Source organism: Taudactylus pleione, unplaced genomic scaffold (assembly GCF_031769625.1).
Source record: "Taudactylus pleione unplaced genomic scaffold, aTauple2 ptg000505l, whole genome shotgun sequence".
NCBI classification, from domain to species: Eukaryota; Metazoa; Chordata; class Amphibia; order Anura; family Myobatrachidae; genus Taudactylus; species Taudactylus pleione.
In genome coordinates, this window is record NW_028284907.1 from 616,051 (window position 1) to 641,763 (window position 25,713).

A 25,713-nucleotide genomic window follows, 5' to 3' on the forward strand; every position below is an offset into this window, starting at 1 on the left:
ACCGCAGAGTACAGGGAGAGACAGAGCCGAGAGACCGCAGAGTTCAGGGAGAGACAGAGCCGAGAGACCACAGAGTACAGGGAGAGACAGAGCCAAGAGACCACAGAGTACAGGGAGAGACTGATTAGAGAGACCGCAGAGTACAGGGAGAGACAGAGCCGAGAGACCGCAGAGTACAGGGAGAGACAGAGCCGAGAGACTGATTAGAGAGACCGCAGAGTACAGGGAGAGATAGAGCCGAGAGACCACAGGGTACAGGGAGAGACAGAGCCGAGAGACCGCAGAGTACAGGGAGAGATAGAGCCGAGAGACCACAGAGTACAGGGAGAGACAGAGCCGAGAGACTGATTAGAGAGACCGCAGAGTACAGGGAGAGACAGAGCCGACAGACTGATTAGAGAGACCGCAGAGTACAGGGAGAGATAGAGCCGAGAGACCACAGGGTACAGGGAGAGACAGAGCCGAGAGACCGCAGAGTACAGGGAGAGATAGAGCCGAGAGACCACAGAGTACAGGGAGAGACAGAGCCGAGAGACCGCAGAGTACAGGGAGAGACAGCCGAGAGACCGCAGAGTACAGGGAGAGACTTGATTAGAGAGACCACAGAGTACAGGGAGAGACTGATTAGAGAGACCGCAGAGTACAGGGAGAGACAGCCGAGAGACCGCAGAGTACAGGGAGAGACTTGATTAGAGAGACCACAGAGTACAGGGAGAGACAGCCGAGAGACTACAGAGTACCGGGAGAGACAGATTAGAGAGACCACAGAGTACAGGGAGAGACTTATTAGAGAGACCGCAGAGTACAGGGAGAGACTGATTAGAGAGACCGCAGAGTACAGGGAGAGACTTATTAGAGAGACCGCAGAGTACAGGGAGAGACTTATTAGAGAGACCGCAGAGTACAGGGAGAGACAGAGCCGGGAGATCACAGAGTATAGGGAGAGACAGCAGAGAGACCACAGAGTACCGGGAGAGACAGCCGAGAGACCGCAGAGTACAGGGAGAGACAGAGCCGAGAGACCGCAGAGTACAGGGAGAGACAGAGCCGAGAGACCACAGAGTACAGGGGGAGACAGAGCAGAGAGACCGCAGAGTACAGGGAGAGACAGAGCAGAGAGACCGCAGAGTACAGGGAGAGACAGCAGAGAGACCACAGATTACAAGGAGAGACAGCTGAGAGACCACAGAGTATAGGGAGAAGCAGCAGAGAGACCACATAGTACAGGGAGAGACAGAGCCGAGAGACTACAGAGTACAGAGAGAGACAGCCGAGAGACCGCAGAGTACAGGGAGAGACAGCCGAGAGACCGCAGAGTACAGGGAGAGACAGTGCGGAGAGACCGCAGAGTACAGGGAGAGACAGTGCCGGGAGAGACAGAGCCGAGAGACCGCAGAGTACAGGGAGAGAGAACCGAGAGACCACAGAGTACAGGGAGAGACAGTGCGGAGAGACCGCAGAGTACAGGGAGAGACAGAGCCGAGAGACCGCAGAGTACAGGGAGAGATAGAGCCGAGAGACCACAGAGTACAGGGAGAGACTTGATTAGAGAGACCACAGAGTACAGGGAGAGACCACAGAGTACAGGGAGAGACTGATTAGAGAGACCGCAGAGTACAGGGAGAGACAGAGCCGAGAGACCGCAGAGTACAGGGAGAGACTTGATGAGAGACACCACAGAGTACAGGGAGAGACAGCCGAGAGACTACAGAGTACAGGGAGAGACAGAGCCGAGAGAGCACAGGGAGAGACAGATTAGAGAGACCACAGAGTACAGGGAGAGACAGAGCCGAGAGACCACAGAGTACAGGGAGAGACTGATTAGAGAGACCGCAGAGTACAGGGAGAGACAGAGCCGAGAGACCGCAGAGTTCAGGGAGAGACAGAGCCGAGAGACCGCAGAGTACAGGGAGAGATAGAGCCGAGAGACCACAGAGTACAGGGAGAGACTTGATTAGAGAGACCACAGAGTACAGGGAGAGACCACAGAGTACAGGGAGAGACTGATTAGAGAGACCGCAGAGTACAGGGAGAGACAGAGCCGAGAGACCGCAGAGTACAGGGAGAGACTTGATGAGAGACACCACAGAGTACAGGGAGAGACAGCCGAGAGACTACAGAGTACAGGGAGAGACAGAGCCGAGAGAGCACAGGGAGAGACAGATTAGAGAGACCACAGAGTACAGGGAGAGACTGATTAGAGAGACCGCAGAGTACAGGGAGAGACAGAGCCGAGAGACCGCAGAGTTCAGGGAGAGACAGAGCCGAGAGACCACAGAGTACAGGGAGAGACAGAGCCAAGAGACCACAGAGTACAGGGAGAGACTGATTAGAGAGACCGCAGAGTACAGGGAGAGACAGAGCCGAGAGACCGCAGAGTACAGGGAGAGACAGAGCCGAGAGACTGATTAGAGAGACCGCAGAGTACAGGGAGAGATAGAGCCGAGAGACCACAGGGTACAGGGAGAGACAGAGCCGAGAGACCGCAGAGTACAGGGAGAGATAGAGCCGAGAGACCACAGAGTACAGGGAGAGACAGAGCCGAGAGACTGATTAGAGAGACCGCAGAGTACAGGGAGAGACAGAGCCGAGAGACTGATTAGAGAGACCGCAGAGTACAGGGAGAGATAGAGCCGAGAGACCACAGGGTACAGGGAGAGACAGAGCCGAGAGACCGCAGAGTACAGGGAGAGATAGAGCCGAGAGACCACAGAGTACAGGGAGAGACAGAGCCGAGAGACCGCAGAGTACAGGGAGAGACAGCCGAGAGACCGCAGAGTACAGGGAGAGACTTGATTAGAGAGACCACAGAGTACAGGGAGAGACTGATTAGAGAGACCGCAGAGTACAGGGAGAGACAGCCGAGAGACTACAGAGTACCGGGAGAGACAGATTAGAGAGACCACAGAGCACATGGAGAGACAGATTAGAGAGACCAGAGAGTACAGGGAGAGACAGATTAGAGAGACTACAGAGCACAGGGAGAGACAGATTAGAGAGACCAGAGAGTACAGGGAGAGACAGATTAGAGAGACTACAGAGCACAGGGAGAGACAGATTAGAGAGACCACAGAGTACAGGGTGAGACAGAGCCGAGAGACCACAGATTACAGGGAGAGACAGATTACAGAGACCACAGAGCACACGGAGAGACACATTAGAGAGACCACAGAGTGCAGGGAGAGACAGAGCCGAGAGACCACAGAGTACAGGGAGAGACAGAGCCGAGAGACCGCAGAGTACAGGGAGAGACAGAGCCGAGAGACTGATTAGAGAGACATTTAGTTTTTTTCATATACTCTTTTTTTCATCTGTTTAATATACTGTATACATAATGTATGTTAGACCACGGACAGTCCACCCTTGGGATCATATTTATGATTATTTACACTATATAGTTTATCTTGTGTCTGATTAATAAATCCAAGATACATAACAATCTGGTCAAAACCATCATTAGCGCCATATAATATCTGTGACACACCAATGCCCCAGGTGTATAATAGGGCAACACTTTGGCTGATTACAGTAACATTTTCCAGGTGGTTAGGGACGCCTGCCCCAACATACACAGGGGTGAGCGCAGTGACCCTACTATCTATCTAATGTCAGATTGTGCAATGTATCAGGGATCCCAGCCACTGACCTGGGGCCTCATTCACAGATAGACACAATGCATAGGAGAGATTATTGGTAAACTGCGCATGTGTAAAGGTACATTACCGTAGACGCTCGCAGTATGACTGACAGCCGGGAAGCGTTTGCGGGAGGTAACAAAGTGGCAGCAAAGAACACAGGCATGCCACGAGCATTTTTGGGGACGTGTCACACCCTGCGTCTGCAATCCCATATGCAATGAAATTGGGGCGTCTCAGTTCCCGCGGCTATTGCGAGCAGCCATAGGCTTACTGAGAACTGCGATAATCGATGCTGCATTTTCATACACAGATGCTGGAATTGCAAAGCCACAAGTGGGCTCAATACAATCCTTGGCGTCTGCGACAGTTGCACATTTTGCACAGCAGCTGCGTACGGGATCTCAGCTCCGGTGACATTAGCGTAATCAGCACCAGTGACATTAGCTTAATCGGCTCCGGTGACATTAGCGTAATCAGCTCCGGTGACATTAACATAATCGGCTTCGGTGACATTAGCGTAATCGGGTCTGGTGACATTAGCGATTAGTGTAATCAGCTCTGGTGACATTAGTGTAATCAGCTCCGGTGACATAGTGTAATCAGCTCCGGTGACATTAGCAAATCAGTTCCGGTGACATTAGCGTAATCAGTTCCGGTGACATTAGCGTAATCAGTTTCCGGTGACATTAGTGTAATCAGCTCTGGTGACATTAACATAATCGGCTTCGGTGACATTAGCGTAATCTGCTCTCGTGACATTAGCGATTAGTGTAATCAGCTCCGGTGACATAGTGTAATCAGCTCCGGTGACATTAGCAAATCAGTTCCGGTGACATTAGCGTAATCAGTTCCGGTGACATTAGCGTAATCAGTTTCCGGTGACATTAGCGTAATCAGCTCCGGTGGCATTTGCGTAATCAGCTCCGGTGACATTAGCGTAATCCGCTCCGGTGACATTAGCGTAATCAGCTGCGGTGACATTAGCGTAATCGGCTCCGGTGACATTAGTGTAATCAGCTTCGGTGACATTAGTGTAATCAGTTCCGGTGACATTAGTATAATCCGCTTCGGAGACATTAGTGTAATCAGCTCCAGTGACACTAGTGTAATCAGCTCCGGTGACATTAGTGTAATCAGTTCCGGTGACATTAGTGTAATCAGCTCCAGTGACATTAGCGTAATCAGCTCCGGTGACATTAGTGTAATCAGCTCCGGTGACACTAGTGTAATCAGTTCCGGTGACATTAGTGTAATCAGCTGCGGTGACACTAGTGTAATCAGTTCCGGTGACATTAGTGTAATCAGTTCCGGTGACATTAGTATAATCCGCTCCGGAGACATTAGTGTAATCAGCTCTGGTGACACTAGTGTAATCAGTTCCGGTGACGTTAGTGTAATCAGCTCTGGTGACGTTAGTGTAATCAGTTCCGGTGACATTAGGGTAATCAGCTCCGGTGACATTAGCGTAATCAGCTCCGGTGACATTAGTGTAATCAGCTGCGGTGACATTAGCGTAATCAGCTGCGGTGACATTAGTGTAATCAGCTGCGGTGACATTAGCGCACATCTCTGGGTCAGGACCCCGGTTCCATAGCTCTATTCCTCCTTCATCTGTTTACATCTTTTTTCAAACCTTCCTTTTGGCCCATTCAGAAATCCCTAAACATTCGCACAGCCTGAAATGGAGACCCCAAGATATGTCAGTGATGGAGAGATGTATCATACCATGGAGACAGGTAAAGTACCAACCCATCAGCTCCTAACTACCATTTTTGTAAAAGGAGCTGATTGTCTAGTACTAAACTTCAGTCCACTTTATCTCCAAGGCTTGATACCTCTCCCCCTGAATGAGTTCCTGGTGTCCATGGACATTAAGGATGTATATTTACATGCCCCAATCTTATTCAGTACCATCATTAATCCTTTCTGCCTGGCAAAGGTGCCCATGAAGATACTGGCACTGATGGCTGCCCTTCTCAGACTCAGGGGGGAGATTGTTCCTACTGGTGCTCAGACATTACAATCACATGTTTGTATCATCTACTACACAAAAATCCAACCTGTGACTTCTGTCTGACGCCCGTCAGCAGAAGGAGCTATGCTGGAGGGACTAGAGAAGAACCTTTTAGCTTGTAGACTGGTGTCTGTTCATCTGCATCAAAGTCTTAAGCAAAATTGCACAATTTGCCTGGTACGACTGGAGGGAGATCCACTTACAGCCGATTTCAGAATGGAATAAGCCTGAAGAGTGTCAGTCACTTCGCTGTTGGCTGAGACATCCTTCACCATTTGGGTTTGGACACTGGTGACAATTAATACCAGTCTATAGGGTTGATGGGATTGTCATCCTTCAATGCTTCCATCAGGATCTTGGGTCTCCAGAAGAGTCAATGCTCCCAACAAATGGCCTGAATCTCAGAGCAGTTTTCTATGCAATGATGGACCATAAAAATGATGGACCATAAAGGTGGAGTCATACAATACTACAGTGGTTGCATAGTTCAGTCATCAATGAGCCACGATAAGGACCTTGGCCACGAGAGAGACCAACACAATTATCCAATAAGAAAAGCGCAATGTTTCTGCCATTTTTTTGCAATATTTATCTTTGGGGTTGCAGACCGTGAGGCGGATTTTCACTGCACACAGACCCTTCAAAATTGGGAATGTCCCTAAACCTGTTAGTCTTCAAACAGATGGGGCCAGACAGACGCCAACATAACATCCCTGTTGGATCACAAGGTGGAGTCTTTATGCACTAGGACAAGGAGTCCAATTGTGTTGTTAATAGATGCCACAACCTTGGAACCTTCATCTATCATGCTTCTTCCCTTCAGCAATTTTGCTATCATAGGTCCTAAAAAAAGTTGATCCTGATGGCACTGGACTGTCTGTGGTTATCGTGGTACGTAATCATTCTCAGCATGGCAGAGGGTCCTGCATGACATTTGCCTCCAAAACAAGACCCGTTAAACCAGCGTTTTCTACACCAAAGGTTTACTTGTTGAAGTCATGAATCTTAGAGCTGATGACAACTTTGTTTCTTCTCTGTTCTCACACAGTGGTTCAGGCCATACCCAAGGCTTGGAAGATGGTTTGACCTAGAAATTATTACATCTTTCATGAAGACAGGGCTAGTCTCCAGAATAATTTCTCTTTTCAACCCAAAGTGCTTAATCAGGATATTGCGATTATAGCTTTAGAGCGGGACAGGTTTCTGGAAGCAGAGAGATCTCTTCTCTCTCTCTGGATGTTCTCAGAGCTTTGAGGAACTTTGTCCATGAAGTAAGCAGGAAGCATGACCTATTGGTCCTTTATGAAGATCAAAAGAGAGGTTTGATAATCCATCAGGCTTGCATCATGCCAGATCGGTGAATTCATCCTGCGTGGCACGCTTAACTGGGCATCTGTGTTGGTGCACAGTCAAAAAAATGTAGAATCCCTCCCGTAGGGGCGGCTTTGGGTGTCTCCCACATGGATAGGGTTTTTTTAAATGATTATATCTTTTCTCTGAGACCTTTGAAGTGCACCTGGACATTTTTGCTCCATGTTCTGTCTGGCTCTCCTTGTTTAGGTTCTCAGTTTCGTTTATTGTTGGAGGTCTTTCTGGTCTTAACTTTTCATTTTCAATCCCCAATGGACTCAAAGAATAGGATTTAAAATAAGGATATAAGTCTGCCCCCCCCCCCCCCCATGTAATTTTTTGCATTACCTGTAGCCCGGAAATGTAGCAGTATATATTAATTTAAAATCAAAATGATGTCATCACGTTGGAATGTAATAACAGTAGGTATGACCTCTAACCCCGCCCAGCAGAGATGCAGAGGAGAGGGTAAGGGGGCGGTGATAGGGACAGTGGTGGTGGGGGGGCAGTCGGAGAAGAAGGAGAGGGTTGGGAGAAATTGTTGAGGGCAGAGCAGGTTGAGGGGGAGGGTAGAAAGGACAATATGGCAATGACTGGATGACTGACATTACAGCTAGTAATCAATATTGATAATAACACAGTTCAGTAATACAGGACATTTCTCCTTCCAGCAGACCCAGGAGACCACGGAAATGCCACCAAGTCGGCATATGACCACTCTTACCCGTATGTGCCTGCAGAGCATTGCCGAAAACATGCAGAGCCTCTGGGTGGCGGATTACGCTGACAAGTATATGGAGGAGTACAATTTCATGTACATAGAGGGGCCCTTCAACCAGCTGGGTGAGTGCTGGGATGATACTCGTGTCTCCGTCATTACATGTTTCCACCATATAGCAGTGATACATGCTTACTGTATATGCAGTGTACCATCACCCCAGTATAGTATACACAGTATAATACACACAGTATAGTACACATAGTATAGTTCACAGAGTATAGTACACAGAGTATAGTACACAGAGTATAGTACACACAGTATAATACACACACTATAGTACACAGAGTATAGTACACAGAGTATAGTACACAGAGTATAATACACACACTATAGTACACACAGTATAGTACACAGAGTATAGTACACACAGTATAGTACACAGAGTATAGTACACAGAGTATAGCACACAGAGTATAGCACACAGAGTATAGCACACAGAGTATAGCACACAGAGTATAGCACACAGAGTATAGCACACATAGTATAGTACACAGTATAGTACACATAGTATAGTACACAGAGTATAGTACACACAGTATAGTACACACAATATAGTACACAGAGTATAGTACACAGAGTATAGCACACAGAGTATAGCACACAGAGTATAGCACACAGAGTATAGCACACAGTATAGTACACACAGTATAGTACACATAGTATAGTACACATAGTATAGTACACACAGTATAGTACACACAGTATAGTACACACAGTATAGTACACACAATATAGTACACAGAGTATAGTATACACAGTATAGTACACACAGTATAGTACACACAATATAGTACACACAATATAGTACACACAGTATAGTACACACAGTATAGTACACACAGTATAGTACACCATACACTGTGTTACTTCCCATGTCCTGGGACCTCCCATAGCGGCGATGTAACCTCTTTGATGCTGAAGCTTTTTCCGCCTCTATGCGGAGCCTGTTTTCGGGGGGTGTCAGGTTGATCACGTTCCTGTATCAGTATTACTCATTTCTCTGTACATTGCCCACATAAATCATATGCACATAGGTATTATAATACAGCCAGCACTAGGGCGTAATGATGCTATTTATTATTTATGTTTGTGCTAGTTTGTACTGTCCGGGAAGTAAAGCATAACATGTGGGGAATAATGCGGGTAACTCCGCAAAACTAAGGCAACCTGTCGCCCACCTTCTAGCAGGGAAATGCAGAGCTGTCTCTGGAACGTAACCGTAGCAGATAACAACATATTTTACATATATTAAATAATATAATCTTTTAGAATGAAGATAAAAGGTAGGTGGTGTTTGGGCTCTGCCCCTAAAAATGGTGAGAGCTTGTGTAATAAAATATAGAATAAAATAAAACATACGTGGCAAATATATATTAATACAAAAATCTATTTATTACCAAAACATATGTCACATGCCTTGAGAAAGACCTTGGGGTCGAAACGCGTTGGGTATGGTGACTGTGTGACCATTGGATTACTCTATATAAGCACTGGGCCCAGATCTCCATCCCCTTGTATCACCGTTCGGAAGTCCCAGGCCCGGATGGTCAAGGGGCCCCATGCTGTAATCTATGGTGCGATTTGCACTAACCTATTTTATACAGTGCTACTATATGAGACTTGTACATCCCCTTACTATAGGGTAACGTTTGTTATTTCCTTCCTGGTTATATCCCGGCTGTAAGGGTAATCATATTAGCTACATATGTTTTTAAGATTCAAAGTACGTTTTGGCAATAAATGTATTTTTATATTAATATATATTTGCCACGTATGTTTAATTTTATTCTATATTTTATTACATAACCACTCACCACTTGTAGGGGCAGCGCCCAAAACCACCTACCTCTTCATACTATATGTTACTCGTTCATTTTTGGTGAAAGGACCAAAGGGGTTTTAGGCTGCTAGATAGATATATATATATATGAAATATTAGACTCCAGGTCAGCGCGTGCGTACCAAAGTAGGCGGTCTAAAACCACCGCAAGCATAAACAGTGAAATAACAATAAGGCTGGTGTTTAACCCGAACGTCTCCAGGATCTAATCCAGCCAGTCAAGCAGTAACAGAGGGTCACGCCAGGCTACGCCCCAACATGTTTCATCCATTTTCCCTAGGAGCGCCATATCCCAAACCTACCCACATTACTTGTAAAATAATCTTTTTACTTCTGGGTCCATAGGCTCCACAGGGAGAGCTTGGGGTATAGGTGATGGGAGTCATCCGGGTACAACGCAGTAAATTTTTCTTCCCAAGATGCACTTGGTCCCTCTCCTATACCCCGCCCCCGGGCCAGAGGCACCTCAGTTTTGTTGGGTGCCCGGCCGGAGTCGGGTCACTAACGCGCAGGGGGGCTGTTAACACAACCCCTCAAGATTTTTTATTTTCAAAAGAAGATTTATTTAGAATAGCGGCAGCGCGGACAGCAGGGACATTGGGCTGGAGTTCTGCGGAACGCTCCAGCGTCCCAGGGGTTAAACGCTGGCCAGAGGAGGCAGCCTTCCCTGTCTAACATCCGGCTCCTGCCCGCTGCACAGCGCGCCTTTCCACCACGGTCTGGATTGGCTGTGGCAGCTCTCCTCCTCCGGATCCGCCCCCTCAGAGATCTCCGGCGGCCATTTTCTCCTGGCTGTGCGTCGCAGAAAGCAGTCAGGCGATGCGGAGCCCGGGTCCCCCTACATACACCTCCTCCTGGACGGTGGTCAGTGTATGTAGCGATTTTGTCTGCGTAGTTGACCAGTAAGTGCGATTTAGTGCAGGTATTATTATTATTCTGCATTGTATGTGACTGTATGCTAGCGCTGTCTGTCTGACTGGCACTTTCTGATCTGATTATTACTAACAAGCTTGGAGTGCGAGATGTCCAGCTGCCAAGCCTGATGACAAGCCCGCAGCCTGGGGGAACCCAGTGCGGGAGGCAGACTTCTTTCATTTGCCCTGCGGTGGTGTCTGACTACTACAGACACCTGGGAGAGAGAAATGGTCTCTCAGGGGTACACCCTCTCCTTCTGCAGATGGCCTCCCCATCAGTTCTTCTGCACAGGCCTCCTGTCAAACAGGGACAAGGCCTTGGCTATTCAAAGGGCAGTACAATCCATGCTTCAGGCAGGGGTCATTGTACCGGTCCCGTTATCCCAGAGGGGAACGGGTTATTATTCCAGCCTTTTTCTGGTTTAAAAACCGAACGGATCCCACCAACCTATCCTCAGTCTCAAGTCCCTGAACAAGTTCCTCAGGGTACCTCGGTTCAGGATGGAGACTCTACATTCCATTATACTGGCTATGGAACCTGGGGATTTTATGGTGTCTCTGGATATTCAGGATGAATACCTGCATATTCCGATTGCTTCGGCTCACCAGCGTTTTCTCAGGTTTGCTGTGTCACAACAGTATTTCCAGTTTCAGGCTCTGCCGTTTGGCCTATCTACTGCACCTTGGGTGTATACAAAAATTATGGCGGTAATGGCAGCCCATCTGCGGCTACAGGGGATCCGCCTGTTACCATACCTGGACGACCTCTTGCTGTTGGCAGTGTCTCCAGAGGTTCTTCACCACCACCTACAGCTGACAATCTGTACTACAGATGCATGGGTGGTTGATCAATTGGAAGAAGTCCTCCCTGATCCCATCTCAAAGGATGCTCCATCTGGGAGCTCTGTTGGATTCACAAGAGCAGAGGATCTTTCTGACCACAGACAAAGTCTCCACTTTGCAGAAGCGAGTGTGCAGATGCCGCCACAGTCGCCGAGTGTCCATACACTCAGCAATGCAGTTACTGGGATCCATGTTGTCGACGTTCGACATGGTGGAATATGCCCAGTTTCATTCCCGGCCTCTGCAGAAATTGATCCTGTCCAGGTGGGACAGATTGCCACATCGGATAAGGATACAAATGATGGTACTCTCTCCGGAGGTATGGCTATCTCTGACTTGGTGGCTGACCTCACCAAGTGGCGCCCCTTTTGGATTCCGGACTGGGTCCTCCTGACAACGGACGCCAGTCTCCGGGGGTTGGGGCGCAGTGACAAGTCCATAATCCTTCCAGGGACGGTGGACAGCAGAGGAGTCTGCTCTTCCAATCAACATATTGGAACTTCGGGCAGTCTTCAGGGCCGTACAATAATCCAGCCTTATTCTTCACGGAAAACCGGTGCAAGTTCAGTCAGACAACGCCACGACCGTGGCTTACATAAACCATCAAGGAGGGACTCGAAGTCCGGCGGCTATGTCAGTGGTGTCATGTATCCTGACATGGATGGAAGGTCATCTACCAGCCATATCTGCAGTGTTCATTCCAGGAGTTCTCAATTGGGGAAGCGGACTTCCTCAACCATCACGACGTGCATCCCGGGGAATGGTCTCTTCACCAAGAGGTGTTTCAGCTCCTAGTGGACCAGTGGGGCCTTCCGGACGTAGACCTCATGGCCTCTCGACAAAATCACAAACTGCCACTGTACGGGTCCAGGACAAGAGACGCCAAGGCAAATCAAGTGAACCTTCCAGTTTGCGTACCTCTTCCCTCCAATCTCCCTTCTTCCTCGAGTGCTTCAGAGGTTCACACAAGAAGGAGGCACTGTCCTGCTGGTGGCTCCAGCATGGCCCAGACGTCACTGGTACTCAGATCTTCAGAGTCTCTCCATCGATACTCCATTGCTGTTGCCTCAACGTCCAAACCTGTTGTCTCATGGTCCTTGCCTTTACCCAGAACTGGGTCATATGTCTTTGACAGCGTGACTTTTTAGACATCCTTCCTAAGGTCCAAGGGTTTTTCCGGCTCTGTGGTTACTATCATGCTCAGAGCACGGAAACCTGCCAGGATTTACCACAGGGTGTGGCATACCTACTTTGAATGGTGTCGTCCCAGAGGTTACGATCCCCAAGTGTTTAGGGTATCCAGAGTTTTGGCTTCATGCAGGCGGGTTTGGACCTTGGTCTCCGCCTTGCTTCAGTGAAGATGCATGTCTCTGCCCTTTCAGTGTGGTTCCAGTGAAAGGTTGCTCCTCTCTCTGATATCCGCACTTTCCTTCAAGGGGTCCTTCGCATTCAGCCTCCCTTTGTCTCCTGTGGCGCCTTGGGATTTGGCTGTTGTTCTTCGAGCCCTCCATTTGAACCCCTGGACTCGGTGGATCTCAAATGGCTTACAGGTAAGACCATTTTTCTGGATATTGCTTCTGCCAGAAGAGTGCCAGATTTGGGGGCTCTCTCTTGTCGTTCCCCATTTCTGTTTTAATTCCCCAGACCTCTCGGCAGGTGAGGCCTCTTTGGATGTGGTATGCGCCAGTTCCCTTCAAAGTCAGACTCCTTGTTTGTACTCTACGGCTTTCACAAGAGGGGATGGCAAGCCAATAAACAAACTTTGGCTAGGTGGCTTCGCAGTGCCGCCCTCTGTTACTGCTCATTCTTCTCGGTCTGTGGGTCCTTCGTGGGCAGCTCGCCGTGGCACCTCGGCTGTTCAGCTTTGTAAGGTGGCCACGTGGTCTTCTGTCCAGACCTTTCGAGGTATTATGCCTTTGATACCTTTGCCTCTCAGGATGCTTCCTTCGGGCAGCGGATTCTCTGCACAGGAGCATCCTCACCCTTGAGGGTACTGCGTTGGGACATCCCCAAGGTCTCCCTATGGAGGCTATGGACCCTGAAGTAGAAAATGAGAGATATGGTAAGAACTTACCTTTGTTACCTCTCTTTCTACGAAGTCCATAGGGTCCACAGGGCACCCACCCTGACGCCACTGTGCTTCAGATGGGCTTCGCTCTGGTCACCGGTTTTCCGTCTCCTTCTGTGTGAGAGTGTGATTCTAGTGTGTTCCAGACTTTCTTCTCTCTCTTTTATCCTCCTCCGGCCTTTGGCTTGCTACAAAACTGAGGTGTCTCTGTCCTGAGGGCAGGGTATAGGAGAGGGACCCAGTGCATCCTGGGAAGAAAAATTAACTGTGTGGTGCCCGTATGAATCCCATCATCACCTATACCCCAAGGTCTCCCTGTGGACCCTATGGACTTCGTAGAAAGAGAGATAACAAAGGTAAGTTCTTACCATATCTCTCATTATTGTTGAAAAGGAGGGATTGTCGTATCCTTCTGCACAGCTCCTGGTCGCCGGCTAGAATGATTAGCCAATGGTATGGGATGACTTAGGGGGCAATCAATTATCCATGAGGTTGAAAGTCGCAGGTTATCCAGGAAGGAGACTTAATTTCCCATAATTACCGCCAATAGGCAAAAGCGCACTCAGCAGCGGTCTATTGGTGGACGGCCATCTACGAGTTTATGCCATAATCCCTTGTGTACATCCGTGCGACAGATGTGCAAAGACTGAGACGCACAGTTTTAGTGCCCGTGCGCGTGGTGACACGGATCGGTGCATCCGTATACGCCACCATCGGTTGTCGCAGCCGCGTCTTCGTGCGTACTCTCTGCGTGCGCCGTAGGGGTTTTCTGTGATCTTTGCACATGCTCAGTTACAAAAAATCGCTCAACTACATGTACATTGGCATCGTGTGCAGATAGCGTGCTATTCAATATCCGGCCCAATGTGCACGGCCATAGATTGTATAATCTCGCACGTAATTGTGTCTCCCTTATCATAGACGGTAGATGTGTGGTGACGCACAGCTGTCACATGGAAAGGCTGTAACACGTCACCTAGAGGTAGAGGGGAATCTTTATTGTCACTACAAAATAATATACTGTATGGTAATATCGTCATCCTTATTGGCCAGAATTAAAATCCTATTATCATAATTTCAATTCACAAATGATAATATAATAAAATAACAGCCCTGTGATATGAGTGTATAGTATAGTGAATGAAAAATGCTCCTTTTGTATGTAATTATTGTGTGATACCTCTTAACTCAGGGATCCTGGAAATAATCCAGTTTCTGTCTTCCTATTATAAAGCCTCAGACGGTATGGGGTCAGTCAGTCCTATTATAAAGCCTCAGACTGTATGGGGTCAGTCAGTCCTATTATAAAGCCTCAGACTGTATGGGATCAGTCAGTCCTATTATAAAGCCTCAGACTGTATGGGGTCAGTCAGTCCTATTGTAAAGCCTCAGACTGTATGGGGTCAGTCAGTCCTATTACAAAGCTTCAGACTGTATGGGGTCAGTCCTATTATAAAGCCTCAGACTGTATGGGGTCAGTCAGTCCTATTATAAAGCCTCAGATTGTATGGGGTCAGTCAGTGCTATTATAAAGCCTCAGACTGTATGGGGTCAGTCAGTCCTATTATAAAGCCTCAGACTGTATGGGGTCAGTCAGTCCTATTATAAAGCCTCAGACTGTATGGGGTCAGTCAGTCCTATTGTAAAGCCTCAGACTGTATGGGGTCAGTCAGTCCTATTATAAAGCCTCAGACTGTATGGGGTCAGTCCTATTATAAAGCCTCAGACTGTATGGGGTCAGCCAGTCCTATTATAAAGCCTCAGACTGTATGGGGTCAGCCAGTCCTATTATAAAGCCTCAGACTGTATGGGGTCAGCCAGTCCTATTATAAAGCCTCAGACTGTATGGGGTCAGTCAGTCCTATTATAAAGCCTCAGACTGTATGGGGTCAGTCAATCCTATTATAAAGGCTCAGACTGTATGGGGTCAGTCAGTCCTATTATAAAGCCTCAGATTGTATGGGGTCAGTCAGTCCTATTATAAAGCCTCAGACTGTATGGGGTCAGTCAGTCCTATTATAAAGCCTCAGATTGTATGGGGTCAGTCAGTGCTATTATAAAGCCTCAGACTGTATGGGGTCAGTCAGTCCTATTATAAAGCCTCAGACTGTATGGGGTCAGTCAGTCCTATTATAAAGCCTCAGATTGTATGGGGTCAGTCAGTCCTATTATAAAGCCTCAGACTGTATGGGGTCAGTCAGTCCTATTATAAAGCCTCAGATTGTATGGGGTCAGTCAGTGCTATTATAAAGCCTCAGACTGTATGGGGTCAGTCAGTCCTATTATAAAGCCTCAGATTGTATGGGGTCAGTCAGTCCTATTATAAAGCCTCAGACTGTATGGGGTCAGTCAATTCTATTAGCGACGATATCGCCGGTGCGAGTCATCGCGGCTGTGGCCGCACTTTACGGCAGCCTGGATTCGCCAAATTTTGCTCACAGCCCTATAGGGCAGCGAGCAAAGATTAGCGAATTCAGGGTGGAGTCGGGCTGCGCAGGGTGCGATGTGCCGGTCCGTTGCCCGCGTTTTAACGCCGTTGCAATGGCATATCGCTCCCTTCGCACGGAATAGGATTGAACCCTAAATGTCGGTTTATACTATAATCTCTTATTGTTTATATCTTTATTAATTTATTTACATTTAGCACAGATTCTGGAAAAGAGTCTTTAAGGGGCCATATTCAGTTGGCTGCGAGGTTTATAGAAACATAGAACTTGTCAGCAGATAAGAACCACTTGTCCCATCTAGTCTGCCCCATTTCATGTTCCTTTAGGCAACTTCAACCCTATTTGCTCCTTACGTCTCTCTTAAGGATATCCTTATGCCTATCCCAAGCGTGTTTACATTGTTCCACCATCTTAGCTACAACCACATCTGATGGGGGCTATTCCACTTATCCACTACCCTTTCTGTGACGTCATTTCTCCTCACATTTCCCCTGAGCCTCCCTCCCCCCAGTGTTAGTGCATGTCCTCGTGTCCTTCTACATCTCTTACTATGAGGAATGTCTCCTCCCAGTGTCAGTACATGTCCTCGTGTCCTTCTACATCTCTTACTATGAGGAATGTCTCCTCCTGTACCTTGTTATATCCCCTGATATATGTGACAGTGTCTATCATGTCCCCCCAGTGTCAGTACATGTCCTCGTGTCCTAGTACATCTCTTCCTATGAGGAATGTCTCCTCCTGTACCTTGTTATATCCCCTGATATATGTGACAGTGTCTATCATGTCCCCCAGTGTCAGTGCATGTCCTCGTGTCCTTCTACATCTCTTACTATGAGGAATGTCTCCTCCCAGTGTCAGTGCATGTCCTCGTGTCCTTCTACATCTCTTACTATGAGGAATGTCTCCTCCCAGTGTCAGTGCATGTCCTCGTGTCCTTCTACATCTCTTACTATGAGGAATGTCTCCTCCTGTACCTTGTTATATCCCCTGATATATGTGACAGTGTCTATCATGTCCCCCCAGTGTCAGTACATGTCCTCGTGTCCTTCTACATCTCTTACTATGAGGAATGTCTCCTCCTGTACCTTGTTATATCCCCTGATATATGTGACAGTGTCTATCATGTCCCCCAGTGTCAGTGCATGTCCTCGTGTCCTTCTACATCTCTTACTATGAGGAATGTCTCCTCCTGTACCTTGTTATATCCCCTGATATATGTGACAGTGTCTATCATGTCCCCCAGTGTCAGTGCATGTCCTCGTGTCCTTCTACATCTCTTACTATGAGGAATGTCTCCTCCCAGTGTCAGTGCATGTCCTCGTGTCCTTCTACATCTCTTACTATGAGGAATGTCTCCTCCCAGTGTCAGTGCATGTCCTCGTGTCCTTCTACATCTCTTACTATGAGGAATGTCTCCTCCTGTACCTTGTTATATCCCCTGATATATGTGACAGTGTCTATCATGTCCCCCCAGTGTCAGTACATGTCCTCGTGTCCTTCTACATCTCTTACTATGAGGAATGTCTCCTCATGTACCTTGTTATATCCCCTGATATATGTGACAGTGTCTATCATGTCCTCCCAGTGTCAGTACATGTCCTCGTGTCCTTCTACATCTCTTACTATGAGGAATGTCTCCTCCTGTACCTTGTTATATCCCCTGATATATGTGACAGTGTCTATCATGTCCCCCCAGTGTCAGTGCATGTCCTCGTGTCCTTCTACATCTCTTCCTATGAGGAATGTCTCCTCCTGTACCTTGTTATATCCCCTGATATATGTGACAGTGTCTATCATGTCCCCCCAGTGTCAGTGCATGTCCTCGTGTCCTAGTACATCTCTTCCTATGAGGAATGTCTCCTCCTGTACCTTGTTATATCCCCTGATATATGTGACAGTGTCTATCATGTCCCCCCAGTGTCAGTGCATGTCCTCGTGTCCTAGTACATCTCTTCCTATGAGGAATGTCTCCTCCTGTACCTTGTTACATCCCCTGATATATGTGACAGTGTCTATCATGTCCCCCCTGTGTCAGTACATGTCCTCGTGTCCTAGTACATCTATTCCTATGAGGAATGTCTCCTCCTGTACCTTGTTATATCCCCTGATATATGTGACAGTGTCTATCATGTCCCCCAGTGTCAGTGCATGTCCTCGTGTCCTTCTACATCTCTTACTATGAGGAATGTCTCCTCCCAGTGTCAGTGCATGTCCTCGTGTCCTTCTACATCTCTTACTATGGGGAATGTCTCCTCCTGTACCTTGTTATATCCCCTGATATATGTGACAGTGTCTATCATGTCCCCAGTGTCAGTGCATGTCCTCGTGTCCTAGTACATCTCTTCCTATGAGAAATGTCTCCTCCTGTACCTTGTTATATCCCCTGATATATGTGACAGTGTCTATCATGTCCCCCCAGTGTCAGTACATGTCCTCGTGTCCTAGTACATCTCTTCCTATGAGGAATGTCTCCTCCTGTACCTTGTTATATCCCCTGATATATGTGACAGTGTCTATCATGTCCCCCCAGTGTCAGTACATGTCCTCGTGTCCTAGTACATCTCTTCCTATGAGGAATGTCTCCTCCTGTACCTTGTTATATCCCCTGATGTATGTGACAGTGTCTATCATGTCCCCCCAGTGTCAGTACATGTCCTCGTGTCCTAGTACATCTCTTCCTATGAGGAATGTCTCCTCCTGTACCTTGTTATATCCCCTGATATATGTGACAGTGTCTATCATGTCCCCCCAGTGTCAGTACATGTCCTCGTGTCCTAGTACATCTCTTCCTATGAGGAATGTCTCCTCCTGTACCTTGTTATATCCCCTGATATATGTGACAGTGTCTATCATGTCCCCCCAGTGTCAGTACATGTCCTCGTGTCCTTCTACATCTCTTACTATGAGGAATGTCTCCTCCTGTACCTTGTTATATCCCCTGATATATGTGACAGTGTCTATCATGTTCCCCAGTGTCAGTACATGTCCTCGTGTCCTAGTACATCTCTTCCTATGAGGAATGTCTCCTCCTGTACCTTGTTACATCCCCTGATATATGTGACAGTGTCTATCATGTCCCCCCAGTGTCAGTACATGTCCTCGTGTCCTAGTACATCTCTTCCTATGAGGAATGTCTCCTCCTGTACCTTGTTATATCCCCTGATATATGTGACAGTGTCTATCATGTCCCCCCAGTGTCAGTACATGTCCTCGTGTCCTTCTACATCTCTTACTATGAGGAATGTCTCCTCCTGTACCTTGTTATATCCCCTGATATATGTGACAGTGTCTATCATGTCCCCCCAGTGTCAGTACATGTCCTCGTGTCCTAGTACATCTCTTCCTATGAGGAATGTCTCCTCCTGTACCTTGTTATATCCCCTGATATATGTGACAGTGTCTATCATGTCCCCCCAGTGTCAGTACATGTCCTCGTGTCCTAGTACATCTCTTCCTATGAGGAATGTCTCCTCCTGTACCTTGTTATATCCCCTGATATATGTGACAGTGTCTATCATGTCCCCCAGTGTCAGTGCATGTCCTCGTGTCCTTCTACATCTCTTACTATGGGGAATGTCTCCTCCTGTACCTTGTTATATCCCCTGATATATGTGACAGTGTCTATCATGTCCCCAGTGTCAGTACATGTCCTCGTGTCCTAGTACATCTCTTCCTATGGGGAATGTCTCCTCCTGTACCTTGTTATATCCCCTGATATATGTGACAGTATCTATCATGTCCCCCCAGTGTCAGTACATGTCCTCGTGTCCTAGTACATCTCTTCCTATGAGGAATGTCTCCTCCTGTACCTTGTTATATCCCCTGATATATGTGACAGTGTCTATCATGTCCCCCCAGTGTCAGTACATGTCCTCGTGTCCTTCTACATCTCTTACTATGAGGAATGTCTCCTCCTGTACCTTGTTATATCCCCTGATATATGTGACAGTGTCTATCATGTCCCCCAGTGTCAGTACATGTCCTCGTGTCCTAGTACATCTCTTCCTATGAGGAATGTCTCCTCCTGTACCTTGTTATATCCCCTGATATGTGACAGTGTCTATCATGTCCCCCAGTGTCAGTGCATGTCCTCGTGTCCTAGTACTTCTCTTCCTATGAGGAATGTCTCCTCCTGTACCTTGTTACATCCCCTGATATATGTGACAGTGTCTATCATGTCCCCCCAGTGTCAGTACATGTCCTCGTGTCCTTCTACATCTCTTACTATGAGGAATGTCTCCTCCTGTACCTTGTTATATCCCCTGATATATGTGACAGTGTCTATCATGTCCCCCAGTGTCAGTACATGTCCTCGTGTCCTAGTACATCTCTTCCTATGAGGAATGTCTCCTCCTGTACCTTGTTATATCCCCTGATATATGTGACAGTGTCTATCATGTCCTCCCAGTGTCAGTACATGTCCTCGTGTCCTAGTACATCTCTTCCTATGAGGAATGTCTCCCTCCAGTCCCTTGTTATATATCCTTCATGTATATTTCTATCATGTTCCCCCTTTCCCTTCTCTGTTCCAAACTATACATATTCAGATCTTTTAGTCTCTCCTGGTGCGTTTTGTGGTGTAGACCTTGCACCATTTTAGTTGCCCTTCTTTGTACAGTCTCTAATGTATTAATATCCTTCTGGAGATATGACTTCCCCGAACTGAGCACAGTATAGAGATGAGGACGTTCCAATGACCTATACAGTGGTATTATCACTTCTTTCTTTCTGCTACTGATTCCTCTCCCTATGTACCAAGCATCTGACTTGCCGTCCTCATTGCTTTGGTGCATTGCTTGCCTGCCTGTAAAGGTGCATACACACGTCACGATTTGTGTAGTTAATGATTTTCGTTAGCGATGTCCCTTCAGATTTTCCCTTCAAACATAGAACGAATTTGTGTAATGAAAACGATTTCGTCAGCGATGATGGCTGTGCTTAGCTGAGATCGTCATGTGGGACAGTCAGAAAGGGCGATGAACGATAACTACCAACTACAAACGGGAGCGCGCATTGGTAGTTATCGTTCATTGTTTTGCCCCTGAAGCTGGACGATTTTTTGAACGACTGAACGATAACGTTAATGACCAATCGTTCAAAAAATCCTTACGCGTGTATGCACCTTCAGTCATCTGAAATGGTGACTCCTAAATCCCGTTCCTCCTCTGTACTTTCCATTATATCGTCCTTGATACTATATTCAGCCTTTAGGTTATTGGGACCAAAGTGCAGGATTTTGCATTATGTTACATTAAACTGTAGTTGCCATGGTCTTGCCCATTCCTCTAGTCTACCCAGATCCTCAGTCATTTGTGTTACCCCTCCTGGTGTGTCTACCCTGTTACATACCTTTGTGTCTCCTGCATAAAGGCATAATTTCCCTTTAATATTATTTGCAATATCACCAACATAGATATTAAAAAGCATTGGCCCAAGTACAGATCCCTGGGGTACTCCACTGGTTACCTTTCCCTCCTGTGAATACTCTGCATTTACTACAACTCTCTGTTTCCTATTCTGCAGCCAAAATCTTATCCATTCAACAGTCATAGAATCCAATCCCAAGCTTTCCATATTATTTATCATTCTGCGATGTGGGACCGTGTCAGAAGCCTCACTAAAGTCTAGATAAGCTGCATCTACGCCCCCCCCCCCCCCCCCTTGATCTATTACTTTGGTCACCCAGTCAAAAAAATCAATAAGATTTGTTTGGCAGGATCTTCCCTGAGTAATCCATGCTGATTGGGATCCTGTCAATTTTTGGATTTGAGATATTCCACCTCTCTTTCTTTTAATAGTGTTTCCCACTGCTGATGTAAGGCTCACTGGTCTGTAGTCACTGGTCTGTAGTCACTGGTCTGTAGTCACTGGTCTGTAGTCACTGGTCTGTAGTCACTGGTCTGTAGTCACTGGTCTGTAGTCACTGGTCTGTAGTCACTGGTCTTTAGGTACTGGTCTGTAGGTACTGGTCTGTAGGTACTGGTCTGTAGTCACTGGTCTGTAGTCTCTTGTCTGTAGTCTCTGGTCTGTAGTCACTGGTCTGTAGTCACTGGTCTGTAGTCTCTGGTCTGTAGTCTCTGGTCTGTAGTCTCTGGTCTGTAGTCACTGGTCTGTAGTCACTGGTCTGTAGCTACTGGTCTGTAGCCACTGGTCTGTAGCCACTGGTCTGTAGCCACTGGTCCGTAGTCACTGGTCCGTAATCACTGGTCCGTAGTCACTGGTCCGTAGTCACTGGTCCGTAGTCACTGGTCCGTAGTCACTGGTCCGTAGTCACTGGTCCGTAGTCACTGGTCCGTAGGTACTGGTCTGTAGTCACTGGTCTGTAGTCTCTTGTCTGTAGTCTCTTGTCTGTAGTTTCTGGTCTGTAGTCACTGGTCTGTAGTCACTGGTCTGTAGTCACTGGTCTGTAGTCACTGGTCTGTAGTCACTGGTCTGTAGTCACTGGTCTGTAGCTACTGGTCTGTAGTCACTGGTCTGTAGTCACTGGTCTGTAGTCACTGGTCTGTAGTCACTGGTCTGTAGTCACTGGTCTGTAGTCACTGGTCTGTAGGTACTGGTCTGTAGGTACTGGTCTGTAGTCACTGGTCTGTAGTCTCTTGTCTGTAGTCTCTTGTCTGTAGTCTCTGGTCTGTAGTCACTGGTCTGTAGTCTCTGGTCTGTAGTCACTGGTCTGTAGCTACTGGTCTGTAGCTACTGGTCTGTAGCTACTGGTCTGTAGCCACTGGTCTGTAGCCACTGGTCTGTAGCCACTGGTCTGTAGCCAAAGGTCTGTAGTCACTGGTCTGTAGTCACTGGTCCGTAGTCACTGGTCCGTAGTCACTGGTCCGTAGTCACTGGTCCGTAGTCACTGGTCCGTAGTCACTGGTCCGTAGTCTCTGGTCCGTAGTCACTGGTCTGTAGTCACTGGTCTGTAGGTACTGGTCTTTAGTTACTGGTCGGTAGTTACTGGTCGGTAGTCACTGGTCCGTAGTCACTGGTCGGTAGTCACTGGTCGGTAGTCACTGGTCGGTAGTCACTGGTCTGTAGTCACTGGTCTGTAGTCACTGGTCTTTAGGTACTGGTCTGTAGGTACTGGTCTGTAGGTACTGGTCTGTAGTCACTGGTCTGTAGTCTCTTGTCTGTAGTCTCTGGTCTGTAGTCACTGGTCTGTAGTCACTGGTCTGTAGTCTCTGGTCTGTAGTCTCTGGTCTGTAGTCTCTGGTCTGTAGTCACTGGTCTGTAGTCACTGGTCTGTAGCTACTGGTCTGTAGCCACTGGTCTGTAGCCACTGGTCTGTAGCCACTGGTCCGTAGTCACTGGTCCGTAATCACTGGTCCGTAGTCACTGGTCCGTAGTCACTGGTCCGTAGTCACTGGTCCGTAGTCACTGGTCCGTAGTCACTGGTCCGTAGTCACTGGTCCGTAGGTACTGGTCTGTAGTCACTGGTCTGTAGTCTCTTGTCTGTAGTCTCTTGTCTGTAGTTTCTGGTCTGTAGTCACTGGTCTGTAGTCACTGGTCTGTAGTCACTGGTCTGTAGTCACTGGTCTGTAGTCACTGGTCTGTAGTCACTGGTCTGTAGCTACTGGTCTGTAGTCACTGGTCTGTAGTCACTGGTCTGTAGTCACTGGTCTGTAGTCACTGGTCTGTAGTCACTGGTCTGTAGTCACTGGTCTGTAGGTACTGGTCTGTAGGTACTGGTCTGTAGTCACTGGTCTGTAGTCTCTTGTCTGTAGTCTCTTGTCTGTAGTCTCTGGTCTGTAGTCACTGGTCTGTAGTCTCTGGTCTGTAGTCACTGGTCTGTAGCTACTGGTCTGTAGCTACTGGTCTGTAGCTACTGGTCTGTAGCCACTGGTCTGTAGCCACTGGTCTGTAGCCACTGGTCTGTAGCCAAAGGTCTGTAGTCACTGGTCTGTAGTCACTGGTCCGTAGTCACTGGTCCGTAGTCACTGGTCCGTAGTCACTGGTCCGTAGTCACTGGTCCGTAGTCACTGGTCCGTAGTCTCTGGTCTGTAGTCACTGGTCTGTAGTCACTGGTCTGTAGGTACTGGTCTTTAGTTACTGGTCGGTAGTTACTGGTCGGTAGTCACTGGTCCGTAGTCACTGGTCGGTAGTCACTGGTCGGTAGTCACTGGTCGGTAGTCACTGGTCTGTAGTCACTGATCTGTAGTTACTGCTCTGTAGTCACTGCTCTGTAGTCACTGCTCTGTAGGTACTGGTCTGTAGGTACTGGTCGGTAGTTACTGGTCGGTAGTTACTGGTCGGTAGTCACTGGTCGGTAGTCACTGGTCGGTAGTCACTGGTCTGTAGTCACTGATCTGTAGTCACTGATCTGTAGTCACTGCTCTGTAGTCACTGCTCTGTAGTCACTGGCTTCTTCTTTGCTGCCGGTGTTGTACAGTGATATTACATTTGCTCTCTCCCAGTCCTCTGGAATCACTCCTGATACTAGCGACTGATTGAATAATTCTGTTACTGGTATTACCAGGACCCCTCTAAGCTCTCTTAGTATCCTTGGATGTATCCCATCCGGCCCCATTGATTTGTCCACTTTCAGAGTGCTGTTAGGACCCTCTCCTCAGTAAATTACATTTCATGTACCTCATTTCTAGGAATGCCTCTGCAACGTAACTGTGGCCCCTTCCCCTCTCCTTATGTAGTGAATACTGAACAAAAATAATGATTTAGATGACTTGCTATTTCCTGGTATCCCTGGATCATATACTCCCTCTCTGTCCTAAGTCTTATTACTCCTCCATGTGATTCCGCCTTTCACTTATATACTTAAAAAAAGTTTTGTTCCCTTTATGTACTGACTGGGCCAGTTTCCCCTCAGCTTCTGCCTTTACCTAATCACCTTCTTATCCTCCTTCCTTATGGTAAGATACGCCTCTGTCATTATTATTTTGGGTCTGTTTATATATCCTAAAAGCCATCTATTTTATTTCACATTAGTTGATACCTGTTTTGTAAACCACACTGGCTTCCTTTTCCTGGTGCTTTCCCTAACCCTATTAATACAAAGGTCTGTAGCCTTCAGTGTTTCTCCTGCTCTCCTTCCAAGTTCCTCCAATCTGCCGCTGACTCGGTAACGCGTCTCCCCATCTCTGCACAGTCAGACGTCCTAATATATAACACTATTGTCTGTGTATGGCATGAACTGGACCCTGCCTTTATACTAACCCATACTGCATACAGCACATACGTCCAGGAGGACGCTCCATTTTTATGGAGGGCGGCCCTCATTCAGAGCGTGCGCTCTGCTCAGAGCGTACGGCTCTGAATGAGGGCCTAAGAGTTTTGCATGTGCATATATTTTTCCGAGACATGGTTCGAGAGTATATGACAATGGGCAAGATGTTATTTGGTATTACCTGGTCTCAGATGTTGTTCAGTGTTTCTCAACTGTTTTTTTTAACTGTTATTTAAAACGTTTCTACACTTTGTAAATTTCTTCACTTGGTGAATTTCTGAACTCAGCCAACTGCCCCCCAGACAACTGCCCCCACAACTGCCCCCCAGACAACTGCCCCCCAGACAACTGCCCCCACAACTGCCCCCCAGACAACTTCCCCCCACAACCGCCCCCACAACTGCCCCCCAGACAACTGCCCCCCACAACCGCCCCCACAACTGCCCCCCAGACAACTGCCCCCACAACTGCCCCCCAGACAACTGCCCCCCAGACAACTTCCCCCCACAACCGCCCCCACAACTGAATGCAAAGATAAAGTAGGTTTCCCCGCATAGTTATCGCAACCAATTTTCTATTACCGATCACTGGATCACTGGATCCCAGGTTCTCACCCACATTTACACCCGATATTCGGTCACAGTTTGTG

General features: G+C 47.6%; 1 protein-coding gene across 2 annotated transcripts in view; it reads left to right on the plus strand.

The window, feature by feature from the left end:
- The window catches only part of LOC148501716 (uncharacterized), a 55,891-nt gene that overhangs the window by 22,429 nt on the left and 7,749 nt on the right, over positions 1 to 25,713 (plus strand). For both annotated transcript variants that reach the window (XM_088450066.1, XM_088450067.1), the window contains exon 2: positions 7,674 to 7,845. In XM_088450066.1, the coding sequence (XP_088306192.1) occupies positions 7,674 to 7,845 (172 nt within the window). The remainder of the gene's footprint in view (positions 1 to 7,673; positions 7,846 to 25,713) is intronic.